Source organism: Sinohyriopsis cumingii, chromosome 7 (genome assembly GCF_028554795.1).
Source record: "Sinohyriopsis cumingii isolate HCF-2022 chromosome 7, ASM2855479v2, whole genome shotgun sequence".
Taxonomy (NCBI): domain Eukaryota; kingdom Metazoa; phylum Mollusca; class Bivalvia; order Unionida; family Unionidae; genus Sinohyriopsis; species Sinohyriopsis cumingii.
In genome coordinates, this window is record NC_142967.1 from 77,160,551 (window position 1) to 77,176,435 (window position 15,885).

Genomic DNA, 15,885 nt, shown 5'->3' on the forward strand with positions numbered 1-15,885 from the left:
ATGCTCATAAAACCTCTCAAGTGACTGACAGTACATCCATGGCCTAATCTTCCAGATACAAGGGTGTACCATTCTGTGGTTCCATCTTGTCACAAAAAGGCTGATCATTGAATGCCCCAAAAGCACAGAAATCTGAGGACAAACCAAAGGATGAAGGGACCATTCTGAATAGATAATTTGACCCTTTTATATGGTGAATGTCAGCCAAGACATTGAGTTTGTTGTGAATGTGATTTTCATGTTGATACATTGGCAGAACCAACACTGCCAAACCAGCATGCATAGATCAGGTGATATGGTGCCCCCTTTCTTTTTTGAGGAGGTAAGTCACCACTATGGAGTTGTCCAATAGAATCAGGACTGAATTCTTGCAGAGCTGATTGTTTTAGAACTGAAAGGCATTTATGATAGCTTTCAGTCTGAGGCTGATGTGAAGAGGCATTTCCCCTATTCCCCATTTGCCACTGACATGATCAAAGAGGAGATACAGGGACTGTTGTTGCTCAACCATGAATGCTAGTATGGGGTGGAGGGCATTCAATAGATGGCAACACGTGGTATATCTCTTCGATGGCAGCCTCAAAACTAAACTCTGTCTTCTCCAATGTCAGATCTGAGTAGGGCTGTCACTCGGATATGAGACACATGGATTAATTCCTAAGGTCACCATAGGTAGCTGTTAGGACAGACAGATCTATCATTAAATCTCTCAAACCATAGAAAGATGAAGCCCTAGGCATGGGGAGAGCACAAGCGGCTGTATGATCCTGGATGGTCATACTGTTAGATCCATTACAAACCTTATTGTCTGCACCTGTCATCTGCCCAAAATTTATTTACTTATACTTACAAGTTCAAAAAAGACATTAATCTATCAAACTTCATACTTGCATCATGCTAAGATGTACAAAGCAGCAAGGTGACTTTGCTGGTCAGCCACATCACATTCCATGCATTTTCCTTGGTCAACAAAATTGTGATCTGTTTAGTACGCTTAAAATATTTAACTTTTTGTAATAAGCCTAATAAAAATTTCCATTTTATCAAAATACTGTAGAGTTTCTTGAAACCAAGGGATAAAAATGACTTAACACAGTAATTAGAGGTTTATGGCATATATGATGATTTCTTAGTGTAACATTTGTGTTCACGTCATATTTAACAAATAGAACTTGTTTTTATTATTTGAATGAGTCAGATGCTCCGTACTGCATGCTGTAAGAGTCGGCTCCCTAGCAAACTCAGATATATAGTGTAGGCCAGATGCTCCATACTGTAAGCTCCCAAGCAAACTCAGATATATAGAATGGGCCAGAAGCTCCATACTGCATACTGTAAGATTTAGCTCCCTTGCAAACTCAGATATATATATATAGAATGGGCCAGAAGCTCAATACTGCATGCTATAAGATTTAGCTCCCTTGCAAACTCAGATATATAGAATAGTCCAGATACTCCATACTGTATGCTGTAAGATTCGACTCCCCTGCAAGCATGGATAAATAGAATATACCAGATGTTCCATACTGCATGCTATAAGATTTGGCTCCCTTGCAAACTCATATATGGAATCAGGTCACAATTAGTACTTCCAGTTCAGTACCCACGAATGTAGATCTAGCCTATTTTTAAAGCATTTTTTCCTCTCTCATTTTGGTGGTGATAGAAGAGTTTTATTTATGCATTTTTGGTAGGGATTTAATGGTAACTGTTTATTCTTCAGAATATGAGTTCAGGGTGTGGTTTTCTGTGTGTATTTCGGCGACAGTGCACAGTGAGTAATAAGGCCTTGGTGATATCCGGAAGTGAAATCTGTGTTCTGTTTACATGCTGCTCTCTTGACAGTCCAGCCTCTCAAAAATATGCAGGTCAACCTTTGACAAGAACTTGACCGTGAAGTTATCTTTGAAGGTATTTTAGACTAACATATGATTTGTATTGACTGCCACACAGTGGAAAGGTCAGTATTGAGAAACAAATGTAGAGAACATGAAGTAAAATTAATTGTGTTCTACGTCCAGATATATATATATGTATATAGAATGTACCAGATGCAAATTAATGCATGCTATAAGATTTGGCTTTCTTGCAAATTCAGATATATAAAATGTACCAGATGCTCCATACTGCATGCTGTAAGAGTTGGCTCCCTTGCAGACATGACTATATAGAATGTACCAGATGCTTCATACTGCATGCTGTATGATACGGCTCCCTTGCAAAAATGAATATACAAAATGTACCAATTGCTTCATACTGCATGCTGTATGACAAGGCTCCCTTGCAAACTCAGATAAAAAGAATCTACCAGATGCTCTGCACTGCCTGCTATAAGATTTGGCTCCCTTGCAAATTCAGATATATAAAATGTACCAGATGCTCCATACTGCATGCTGTATGAGTTGGCTCCCTTGCAGACATGAAGATTAGAATGTACCAGATGCTTCATACTGCATGCTGTATGATACGGCTCCCTTGCAGACATGAATATAAAGAATGTACCAGATGCTTCATATTGCATGCTGCATGAAAAGGCTCCTGTGCAAACTCAGATAAAAAGAATCTACCAGATGCTCTGCACTGCCTGCTATAAGATTTGGTTCCCTTGCAAATTCAGATATATAAAATGTACCAGATGCTCCATACTGCATGCTGTAAGAGTTGGCTCCCTTGCAGACATGAATATATATAGAATGAACTAGATGCTTCATACTGCATGCTGTATGATACGGCTCCTTTGCAGACATGTTGTTGTTGTTGTTCTAGGGTTTAACGCCATTTTTCAGCACAAGATAGGCTATACATGGCGGCCAGTATAACTGGTGGAGGAAGAACCCTGGAAAACCCAGGGAAGAACCACCGACCCACGAGAAGGCTTTCCCACGTACCCAAGCTAGCCGAGCCTTGGACTCGAACCCACGCAGGCACAGGCGAGATGGCAGTAATCTGTAATGGTGAGTGCTTTAGACCACTTGGCCACTCGGCCCCCTCCCCCGACATGAATATATAGAATGTACCAGATGCTTCATACTGCATGCTGTATGATAAAGCTCCCTTGCAAACTCAGATAAAAAGAATCTACCAGATGCTCCGCACTGCCTGCTATAAGATTTGGCTCCCTTGCAAATTCAGATGTATAGGATGTACCAGATACTCCGTACTGCATGCTGTAAGATTTGACTCCCTTGCAAACTCAGATAAATAGAATAGGCCAGATGCTATATACTGCATGCTTCGAAGGTGACTAATGGAAGCAAAGCCATGGCAACGGTTAGCATGTCAGACACATGGCTGGACGTGGATTTGAACCCTACCATCAGATCAGTCTGGGTTGGCTACCATGTTGTATACATCTCTAATGCATGCTAAATTTTACTGATACGGAGAAATTAATAGGATACTTTTTAATTTGGATGTTTGGAGTTCGAGTCCAGTTTATTGAGTTTTAAGAAAGATCTCAATGATATAAATACCTTCAGGGTTGACAAATTTATCAAGAATGAGGTTCCCATGTCGGAGATAATTAAGGATCGGCTCAAAGTACAGAGGACTTCTATCAATTAGGTAGGCTCCATTTTCATCCACCATGCTACTCCATGTACAATCTAAAATAAATATATATATTTTATAGTAATTATTACCCACATCATAACTACACTGAAAACATGGCAGTTTTAAATTTGCACTTCCATCAAATGTATATTAAAAAAACATTAAAATCCAAAGTGAAAAGAACAAGCTGTCGGACCTGGTGTTTTTTCAGTACAGTACATATTGGTAATTGAATGGGAATTCAATTTTGATATGTTGTTCTTTATAATTAGCTTTCAGGTGTCAGTAATGGGTGATTAAGTACAATATGTCTACTTGTAATGCATTTTGTGTTTTGGATTGATTTAACGCTAAGTACAAGGTACAAAGAAACAAATCATACACTTTAATTCAAATGAACTGGCTATTCCATCCCCATGTGCCAGTGTTTATTGCTGTGCAATGACAAATACCTTCATTTAATCCATATGATAATTGGGGTGATAACAGTAGTTTCTTGATTTGATGATCATTGATTCAATCACCTGTTTACAAGTGAGAGTTAACAATTTATTGGTTTACATTCCAATCATACTTTATTTTTTTTATTTGGCTTTTAAAAACAGTAACTGATGAATGGAAATTTAACAGAACTGGACATTTTGGAAATATAACAAAATTTAAGATTTCCACCAAAACATTTAATCTAGCTTAGCACATCTTAATCTCTCTACACATGACCAGTTCAAAGTCCACCGGCTGTTGCCAAGAGGGACTGATTGCACAGTATTACATAATACAAGCAAACATATGAAATCAAAATCTGACAAAGATCCACAATGCAGACCGAAATGAAGACAATACACAGAAACTTTGTGTTTTCTTAGTTAAAGAGCTGTCTGGGTTAAAATAAATTTTGAAATCATAATATTATTAAATGAAATAGGTCTGCACCATTTACAATTTTGATGGAATTAGTAAAGATTTTCCCATGCAAATAATGGAAGGTGAGGCTTGTGACAAATGATTTTATTAGTAATAAAAGGGCCCAGAATTTTAGATTAATGATTCTACATGAATAAGGAAAGAAAGATTGTTAAAATCTTTAAGATGTAACTCATTTGTATGAATAAATAAGTGACTACAATGTGTTAGATATTATTGTTTTACCATGGCCTCCTGAGAACATCCTTGCAAGCATGCTGTCACCATCCTGCTGAGTTAGTGTGGACCTAAAATTACAAGAACCAAAACATGAGCATGCATATGGTTTCCCCAATGTAAATAATCCTGGAACCACCCTAATGCAACTCTACTGCATATACCTGTATTGTTATGCCATGGTATTCTGAAACTTCCTATATGTATTCATTAGTATTGTACATCATGAATTATTGTTGCCGATTATCAAGTGAAAGACAAACTGCAAATATGAATCCTGCTGGTATTTTCATGTTCAGCTTTTATATCTGAGAACAAAATCTTATGATGGCACTGGCACTGCCTTAAAAGCTAATAGATAATGATATAATTGGAGTTATCTCCCTTCTTAAAAAAGTTATCAGGACTTTCATTGGCAAATTAAATATTTCCCTGTGTGTAAAATTATTCTTATATTAAATTTTTTCATACCAATAAAAGTTCACTTTTTAAAAAAATAGCAAGTCTCATATTTTTATCACACTTCATCCATGCAAACAATATGGACCCCAATTTGCCATCACATAATATGCAGGCAGATTAGGGTCTATGTTGTTTGTACCCCTGATTAGTCCAAACGGACTAGACCCATATCTGATGTTATGTCAGATCTGGATCTGTACAGTTTACCACTGGACTCAATGTACGAGCAAGCATATACAATTTTATTTGAATATTCTTATTATCATTTTCTCTCTAAAATACACAGAAAATTTCTTGCCCTGCCACAAAAGATCTCCACATCTTATTTCCCCAGCATTTTCCAATGATTTCAAAGAGAAACAGAAAGTCAAACAAATGGACATAATAACAATATTGTCCATGCAGGTAATGAAATGATCTGATGCTGTACCTGGTAGTGCTAAATATTTTCCCCCCAACATTGAGTGTAATCCATTCTCCATTTTGGCAACAGGCATTTTGTCTTTGGGGACACGCCCGCTTACTGTTTAGCGGGCAAGATGGACTGTGCACCCTCTCATCATCATTAGATGGAACTGAAAGAAAAAAGACACACTGCTAGTGTTTGGTTTATAAGTCTATCACACTGGTTGATTATGATCAACATACAACAATTGACATACAGTTAAAAATGGGTACCATCAATAATTGCAGGATTAACCTACAAATAGAATGGAAACCATCATAAGATGAAGTCACATGGTCATGCAGGCACCTTTACTGATCTTAAATAAAATATAAATTTTTGTTCTAACATAATAGTTGTTGTTGCTGTATGGTTTAACACCATTTTTCAGCACATGATAGGCTTTACATGGTGGCCAGTATTAATGGTGGAGGAAGAACCTGGGAAAGAACCACCGACCCACGGGAAAGCTACTGGCAAGCTTTCTCACATACCCACACAGGCCGAATCCGAGACTCGAACCCAAGCAGACAAAGGTGAGATGGCAGTGATCCGTAAAGGACAGCACTTTAGACCACTTGGCCACTCTGGGCCCCTATATGTAATAGTAATGTCTGACCAAAGTCTATTAATTCCTAACTGTAGATTTAGTTGTTATCACAAAACTTCCAGACGAACGTTATCTCTCACTATGGCAGCAAGACATTAATCTGGGTCAAGAAAAGCAGACATCATTTTCAATCATTACAAGCACAGGGGGTTGTGCAATTTCTCCTAAATGTGGCACTTCATTATGACATCATAGCACATAACATTCAATCTGTTCTACGATGGATCACACATTTTGGTTGGCCTTATCCAAAATTGTCCAAGTACCTAAACACTGGTTTTGTTGCATGTATTTCCGGGAACACTTATATATAATAAACTTACAAGGAAATCTGATCAACAAGCTGTGAAACAAACTGAATAATAATCATTAAAAGGTGAGTGCAATCATATTCCCAAAAACATCACCTATGCTGAAATAGTTGGTAATGAACACCTACATAACCTGTATGACTTGTACTTTACCAAGACTCTTTGTACTTTGCACTGTTAAGTCTCTTCCAAGATGTCTGTTATCTTGTCACAGACTTCCAATTTTCAAAATTAGATCTACTTTTTACCTGACACAAATAATCTCCCGAACAACCTATCAATCTTAAAAGAAGAGTTCAGTTGATCAATTTTTAACTATGGACAGTCGTAACTTACCGATGAAAGACTCCCCACTTGACAGGTACAAAACATCATCATCTCTGCAAAGGAAAAAAATTAAAAGAAATTTAAAAAGTTGAAAAAATTCACAATAGAGGTTTATTTGATTTTCAATAGATCCAAAGTGGCAGAATGTGACAATAATCTAATGAATCATGTTTCCAATTATAAAAAACTTCCAAATCATCTGAACCTTTCTAATAAAGTAATCAATTAATAGCTTGTTATATATACACACCAGCCTTAGTCCCATGATGCGGTCACACATCACTGCACTGGTTGCAACAACTGATGAACATTTCGGTACCAACTAAACTAATGCTGGCTGGTTTCTGTACTGCACATGAATATCAAAAATGGCATTTTGTGCAACACTCTGGCAGAATCTTATCTTAAAGCCAACTAGCACTAAATATAGGTAATCCAGTGAATCTGTTATCCATTCATAGGTCACATGCTTCACTTTGTATACAAAGTTTACAGCTGTCGATTGAAGTATGACGAGAAGATGATCTTCATAAGGGAAATGGGCATACATGAGGATAAATAATAATAATTTACTAGTCTTTTCAACATCTTGAGAATAAATTTCTACATTTCATCAGCATGATCAAAGTTTTATCAGGAAAATTAGATTTTTTTCAAAAGCCCAATGGGCACCTCATTTAAAATACAGGAGGGGCCTGATCTGAAATTAGAGTAATCCATGTATTTGTGGTCGAAGACAATGGATCTGTCAAAAACTGTTTTATGCAAGATACCTTGAACAAAGTACTGTTTGAATATACATGTATCTGCAGATGAACCTTTCTGATTTAAAATAGATTTGATAATTAAGCAGAATAAAATCCATTCTATTAAATGACACCATTGTTATTTGTTTTGTTGCTGTATGCTGACTGGTTCTCTATCCTTGTTTAATTGACTGGTCACTCCTAAAGAGCCAGGAACCAGCAAGTTATTCAGGAAAGCAATCAACTTACTGGTATAACAATGGTGGCACATTGAAATGTTGTCTGCTATATGATTAAATCAATAACAAATCATCAAGTTGTCTCTGCACATTTTGTGGTGGACAATGATATGGTCGTTTCATTTTCTAGAAAGCTAGAAGAATCTTGATGGAGTAACCACAAGAGGACAAAAAGTAAATTAGCATATTTATATAAAATTGTGAACTTAAACAGCACCTTCTAATAAGATAAACTTTAGTGATGAGGCAATTAAAACATGACTGATGTAGTATAGGTGTGTTCTCAATCGATTTCACTGAGTATTTTTACTGTTTTCAACCTATTAATCATGAATTCCATGAATAATTTGGTCAAAATCCAGTTATGATGTGTCAAGATCTTTCAGTGTTTACTGGGCATGTTTAGTTTCCCTTGGTACACCACTCTCTTGATAACTCGTGCCTGATAACTTGTGAACCTGCTTATAACGCGGGTAAGGCATGGATCCCATTTTTTAAACCCGAAAATACCCCAAAAATTGATCCTATTTGTTGAACTTGAAGAAAATCGCGATCAAAATTGGTAAAGGAAACTGATGTGTCTGCGAGCGTTTCTCTGAGAACCTAATTAAGTGCCAACCATATTTTGATAACTGACTTGCAGAAGTATTTGTTGTATCATTGCACTGAATTAAAAGCTGGCCTCCTTTGTATTATCAAGTTAATTATGTCTTTTGAATAATAAAAAAGGAGGCGGAATAAAAGAAAAGTTAAAAGGCACGAAAAACCTACAAACTTAAAATCTAGCAGCCCCAGTCGTATGTCAGGTGATCTCACTTCATTTGATCAATTGAACGCTCTTATAAATGTTATCATGTATGTAACATAAACTACCTTAAATTAACCGACTCTTTCATAATTGTGATCAAAGATAACAAGGCAGCCAAGCGAAACTAATACTTCGTAAAATAAAGAGCTTGATTTCAGATACGGACCATTGTGGGCAAGCAAGTTTCAGAGAATTCTTGAACTGGCACTTAGATACATCCTCGGGGATGATAAGAAATTTCATTATTACCTCCAATGAAATCATGACATCAATACTGTACTAATTGAACAATACAAAAATTGAGTTTCGATGTAGACAATTGTCTCACGAAATAAATGTCGCATGTTTTTGACAAAAAAGGAATCTTGTTTGGTGGTGTATCAACAGTTAGTCTAGTTCCCTGCTTGTAGACTCCTGATTTGGCAGGATATTTATTAAACACCACTATGGGTACCAGACTCATCAAGAAAACAAAAAGCAGTGATGTAATATACAGATTTTTCGTGTACACATGATGGTTGTTGAAACCAGTTGGAACAATCTTTCATACATTGGATATTTTGAAAATAAATGTTATTTAAACAGAACAACAAACAGCTTCATTAGAAAAAGTGCATTATTAAAAATTATTATCAACGTGATTGTAAAATTTTGATTCAGTCTTAAACAGCCCAGTTCCCTAACGCCTCTTCCCCCCCCCCCCCCCCCCGATTTCTCGATGTTAAAGCGACTTTTTTCAATTTTTGGAGGTCCCTCTGTAAGTCGCGTCTCACTTATAGTGTGGCTTAAGTCGGTGGACCCTGTTGTGTGCGAATTATCAAGGGACAGGTGTATTTTAATTCCTTCTAATTTTCTTTTTATGGAAATGGACATAAAACGAACAGGACAATTACTTTTTAATTGGGTTTATAAACTTTATTTCATATTGTATTAGGGAAATAAAATTCATTATCACCTTTTAAAGAGATCTTAGAAATTCCTGGTTTTGGCAAGAATTCAGCTAAACAAATTAACTGGTAATGGAACAAATTAACTGGTAATATAAAATTAATCAGTTGGAGCAATCTGATGACAAATTATTAAATTTTAACTTAATCACAACAATAAATGGATATCCCTCAAACCTGATCAACTGGACATCATCAATGAGTCCTCCTTTAGCAGTAAAAATTTTCTCCACCACAAATTCCAATTTCTTACTGGCATCTGAGAGAACATCTTCAAGAGAACTATCATCACTTACTGCTATTGTCTGCAAGAGATATTACAATATTAGATGAACTGTATAGATAACCCAATCTATAAAGAGATCTTATCTCAGGGATGGTCCTGGCTTTTAAAAAGCTGTCGCCAAAAAAATCGCCAACCTCAATATTTTGTCGCCAATTTTCAAAAAGTGTCGCCAAAAAAAGTAGTGTACATTTTTCCAAGTGTTAATTTAGTCTACTAATGTAACAGGCAATGAAAATTACAAAAGATGGATTAGTTAATACTTTAATTACAACAAGCATTAACAAAATGTTACAAAGTGTTACATGAAGATCCGTCGCGATTTTAGGGCTGCCCACTTGTTGAATGCAGTTTCAAAGTCTAATTTTTCACATCTGTACATGCTGATTCTCATTAAATTCTCGAGAGATGAGATGCAGAGCTTATTTCTGATGTCAGTTTTTATGAAGTTTATCTTACTGAATCCACATTCACAGTGTACAGTGCTGACAGGTGACACCAGTAGTCTCTCAGCAGCCCCCCCCCCCCCATGGCTAGCTTCACAAAGCTTGTAGCGAATTGCTTCCTAAATCCCAAGAATGATCACTGAATGCTGTATAAATTTTCTCGACAAGAAAAATAGGATCTCCATTCCCACGAATGAAACTTACACGAGTCAACACCTGGCAATATTGGACTGTATATATAAGCATAAATTCACACCCAACTTAGGGATTCTTTCACTCCTGTATTTTGAGAAATAAATAATTATTATTAATTATGCAAAACTGTTGTTTTTTGTTTTTTGTTTGCTATTTCTTGTTGCGGAGTTTAAGTCTCTGCAGCCGTAACACAGGACTGATGGCAAAAGGAAAAGATCAATGAGTAAAATGATGCACTGGCGACAGATGTAACTATGATTTAGATTGTTTCCATTTGCTTTGTATTTATACACAGTTGTCGGTACTTCAAAGCTTATCAGTTTTCTATGAAGGTTCAGCAGAACTATTGTATTGGTATATGTATAAAAAAAAAACAGAAGGATTAGCCATTCAATTAATTGTATCTGTTCTATTCGCGTCTTCAGAAGTCGGTCAGTTGTAGGTATAGTGCGGTAGCATGATTGACTGTATCGCAGCACACAGTACTCAGCCCAAATGTCAGCATAAGCAGATTATGATGTAACAATGCACTGTAAAGATGGGGTTGTCAATAAGAACAAAGGATTGTTTGTGTAACAGATTGATACCAATGCATTGCTTAGTCAAGTTTGTGGCTTCCTTTCGTTCTGCCTTTTAATTTATCCAGTCCAAATCCATGATTGTATGTACAAATTAAATAACCAAAAAGTATGTCGCCAAAAACATCGCCAGATGGGATATTTTTGTCGCCAAAAAGGAAAAAAAATCGCAATTTGCGACATTGGCGAAGCCCAGGACGATCCCTGTTATCTGATCATACATTTTTTTCATTTCAGACAGGTGTCAAGCATATATGTTCACTGAAGAAATGAAGACAATAAATTAATAATTTTGTCCCTTGTAATGTGTCCTTTACTTAGAACTGTTCACCAAAGCAGGTACCAATGTATCTAGTTTGTCTTTAGATATTTTTTTTAAACTTAAGCAAAGTAGGTCTATGATGCAAACCTTTGTTCTTAAGTACGTATCTTGCATTTTTAAACATTTCAACCTCAATCTTCTTATTGGGAGGTCCTGCCTTTGCATGGAGGTTAAAGACACACATTATATAGGAAAAAATAATTATAATGAGACCAGTCAACTACTATCTTGTATATTATAGTTGGAGCAGCATTATACATAATTTCTGCTGAAAAGCTGAGTATATCCAGCAGGAAAATATGAGACCACCCATCATGGTATCACATCCCTGTCTTAAACCAAATGTAAGCAGGGTATGAGATTGTATATATATATAAATATATAAATATATATATATATATATATATATATATATATATATATATATATATATATATATAAATATAAAGTATCAGGTTCGAATATATTAATAATACTGTATTTCGTGAGGGTAACATTCAAAATACTAATCTTATCTGCAACCGTCAAAAAACTTTATTTCATTCTCTCTCTCTCACACACACAAAGAAACATGCATATACACCATGTCTTAGTTTCTTATGACTTTTCCCACTCCTGTTAGAAATTTCAACCATTTTTTTCAGGTGGAAATAATTGTTTGCACTTGGCCTTTGGAATGTTTGTGTCACATGAGCCTAATGCCAATAAAATTGTCGACTGCGATAATTTGGATCATTTCCAAGGCAATGAATGGCAAAGCATGATGTCCAGTTTGTAATAATTGGCTTCTATGTCAGCTTTCTAAGTAGAAAGAAAAAGCTGCAATTGTTATGAATGAGAAGATCAGTTGTCTACTTACTGAAATCAGGCTTAAGTTGGTAGGGCAAAACTGTTTCATTTTGTGACCTGGTTATCATTTTCTCATCAAATGACATGTCAATTCATTTAAAGAGACTAACCCAGGTCACTACTATATATAACTCCATGCTGTTGACAGTGAATGCACTCTGACCTTGCACCTCAACTGTCCAATTACCAAAACTGGTTGGGAAATCTGGGATTTACATTAGATTTAAGGTTGGAGGGTGAGTCACAAAAGTAGGTTAGGTGTTTGGGGGACCTCCGAAAGCAGGGATACAGTTTTTAAAGTAGCTGGGCATAAAGTAAAAGTAGCCTTTAAATCACCTAGATTTCAGCTGATAAGGAATAAAAGACATCTATCCTCATATTTTGTATACCCAAACAACACAAATATCATTTCTGATGTCTTACAAGGTAGGACTTGGTGGGAATAATCCCATAGCTTGACCCACCAAACATTTAATGAATAGGTGAGATCACTCCCCAAACTGTCCATAAGTATCAGTACAAGTTTGGGAGAATAGCCTCCCTGCCCACAAGTTAACAAACAGGCAAGATCACTCCACAAAAACAGTCCATCAGTATCAGTACAAGTTTGGGGGCATAGGGACTTATTTACAGACTAGGTGGGGAAAGGGCCTAGGAAACTTGGATGACTATGCACTAGGCTGCTGTGGATGAGAACAACATCAACAAACTCACTCTTATTCTTAACCATTTTCACAGTTCACAGTTTCACTTGAAACCTTGACTTATCATTATCATAATATTAGCACACTCTGCTGTTTATATAGCCTTATGATTTTACAATTTAAAAGCATCAAGTATATAAAAAGTGCAAAACTGATGCTCCTGATATAAACAAACTGACAGATGTATCGTTGTCCATTTCTGGTTTCCAGAACAGTCTATTTCAGTAAAACCTGTGTCACATCTGTCCAATATTTGCAATGTATAGTTAGAATATTTCTAATGAAAATGAACAAATAAATAAGAGGAACTCTTGTATACATATGTTCATTCAAAGTGATTTAACTCCAAAATTGATGGAATTATTGGGGTTACTAAAGACTATGAATTAAATCACATCTGATGCTTGAAAACTTAGTCTGGCCCAGACGAATATGGCTACCATGTTGCTAAAACTAAACCACCATTTGAATCTAAATGCCAAGTTGACAATGTTCTGGACCCCCTGCTGATAGTCGTGTTAGAACTTATAAATCAATGAATGAAATAAGTCATATAATGTGCATTTTTTTAAAAATATCCTTCATGCATTCTGTTTTTATGATCGGTATGGAGAACAAACAAACTGGATGGTTAGTCCTACATGTAAGACATCTCCCTTAATATTTGCAGTTTAGGGCGATCTACAAAACAAATATGGGGGGGGGGGTTTACAAACAAACCTGATAGTTATCCGTGCAATGTAAGACATCTCTCCTGATATTTGTGTTTTTTAGGGCGACCTACAGAACACAGAGGAGGCGTCTTGAAAAATTATATGACCGACTAGATGATCATGGTGTGAGGAGATAGTAATTTGGAGACACCCTCATAGAATTTTGATACCACTGTGCTGGGAAGGGCGTGGATCCTGGATTCCCAGCTATAAGCTGAATAATAAATAATAAGATTATTTCCTTGATATTCTGCTTGAAGACACTGACTTAAATAATTCGAACCTACGACTATTCAATTTCCTCGTGTCTCTCTCCCTCTCTCTAAAGATTCATGAAGGAAATAAAAAGTCACCTTTCCATCATTTGTTGAACCGTTTCGAAAAATGTTAACCCTCTTCATAACGTATACTAAATACGCATCTTTTGCAGTATGCCTGTATTGTGTCTGGTGTAACAATAGGTTGTCCGTGTAATCAGCAATAGTACAAAATCCTCGCAAATGATTGAGCAATATCAGTGTGCTCTTATCATGATGCATAGACTAAATTTGGAAACGGTGTTATGATGAAATGTATCCCTTTTATTGCATGACCGAGACTATTCTCACGACCGCTGGGTAAGACCATTCGCACAAATTCTTTGGATTGTTGTGGGCTTAACGTCATTTTTCAGCACATGATAGGCTATACATGTTGACCAGGATATTTGGTTTAGGAAGAAACTGGGAAGAGCAATCAACCCACGGGAAGCTACATGACATATACATAATTTTTTATCTTGCTAGTTACATGACCAGATAGAATGAATAATACGAGGACAAAATCAGAATATTGGTGTGTTAAAGGGTTGTATTAATGACGAGGACAAAATCAGAATATTGATGTGTTACAGGGTTGTATTAATGACGAGGACAAAATCAGAATATTGGTGTGTTTCAGGGTTGTATTAATGACGAGGACAAAATCAGAATATTGGTGTGTTACAGGGTTGTATTAATGACGAGGACAAAATCAGAATATTGGTGTGTTACAGGGTAGTATTAATGACGAGGACAAAATCAGAAATATATGAAAAATGAATAAATTAGTTAGAACAAAAGCTTATAACAGAGAAATCCAGTTAGTCTAAAAAGGAAAAAAATAGACTGTTGTAATAGCCGCATCAATTACGTAAATTACGACTAATTTAGACTATGTTCCTGTATTTAAAACGTATAGATGTATTTAGTAAAAGTCTGGACGTTAACATCCACTGCATAAAATAATACAAATGGAACAACAGTTAATATAAATTATGACTTGGAAACATACAATATACTCTCATCAATATATCACGACTACTACATACAAATATTGCATTATGGTCATAAAATGAGGATTCCTCGCTAAAACTTTTGCTAATGTTCAGCACAAACTTATTTACAAACATTAAGATAGTCTGGTGCTAAACTAATTAAGAACCTAAAAGTAAGAACAGCTTTTCTAAAATAATAAAATCCTTTATTTACAGCCGTATATGAGTCTTGCCGAGAGATGACGTAGAAGTCCAAAACATATTTAACATTTAAAATCAACCCCAATCTGATTAAATTCAGATCTCCACTGTCCTTAAAAAAAAAAGAAAAAAAAAAGTGGAAATCTAATTTTAATCAGACTGAAATCCTCTCTTGGCTCTTTTTTGTTTTTTTTTTTTTTGTTTTTGTATTTTGTTGCTGCATGTATGAAGAAACAAGGGCTCATCCTGACAGGACAGTAGATTAAATTAAAAAATAACAACAATTGCATTGTGCATTTTTATATGATCTGATCCGAAGAAGATAACAAAATTAACCCTCTGCTTAATTATTCGATAAATTTACAAATGATATTTCACAATGGTTTTAAGAGGATAAAGTATTATAAATAGGGATATCTTAAAGTTCGCTCATTTAACACTTTCAATTGTGTACCATTTACATTTAAGTACAATATTTCTGTCTGTTGTGCTGAGCAGATACGTGTTATGAATACATGCATTAACTGAGATACATGTCAATTTAAGGTACATTTATTGTAATACGTCCATTTCAAGTACGTTGTAAATCTTCATTTACTTTTCTCTCAGCAATGCTCATAATTGTATCACTAACATATTGTGATGCATCGTCTGCTTACACTTATGCATACACTGAATAGACACTTTGGAAAATCAGTAGTAGTTAATGGGGA

The 15,885-nt window shown here is 35.8% G+C and overlaps 1 protein-coding gene across 2 annotated transcripts in view; it reads right to left on the reverse strand.

Annotated features, from left to right (window-relative positions):
- The window catches only part of LOC149795568 (BTB/POZ domain-containing protein KCTD9-like), a 31,696-nt gene extending 17,482 nt beyond the window's left edge, over positions 1 to 14,214 (reverse strand). For both annotated transcript variants that reach the window (XR_016422357.1, XM_089965397.1), the window contains exons 1-6: positions 14,031 to 14,214; positions 9,765 to 9,892; positions 6,857 to 6,900; positions 5,585 to 5,729; positions 4,702 to 4,763; positions 3,474 to 3,605 (exon numbers count right to left, since the gene is read on the reverse strand). Coding sequence is in view for 1 of the 2 variants with exons in the window: in XM_089965397.1 (XP_089821523.1) it covers positions 3,474 to 3,605; positions 4,702 to 4,763; positions 5,585 to 5,729; positions 6,857 to 6,900; positions 9,765 to 9,892; positions 14,031 to 14,078 (559 nt within the window). In the remaining variant the exon portion in view is untranslated. The remainder of the gene's footprint in view (positions 1 to 3,473; positions 3,606 to 4,701; positions 4,764 to 5,584; positions 5,730 to 6,856; positions 6,901 to 9,764; positions 9,893 to 14,030) is intronic.
- Between the last annotated feature and the right edge of the window lie 1,671 nt (positions 14,215 to 15,885).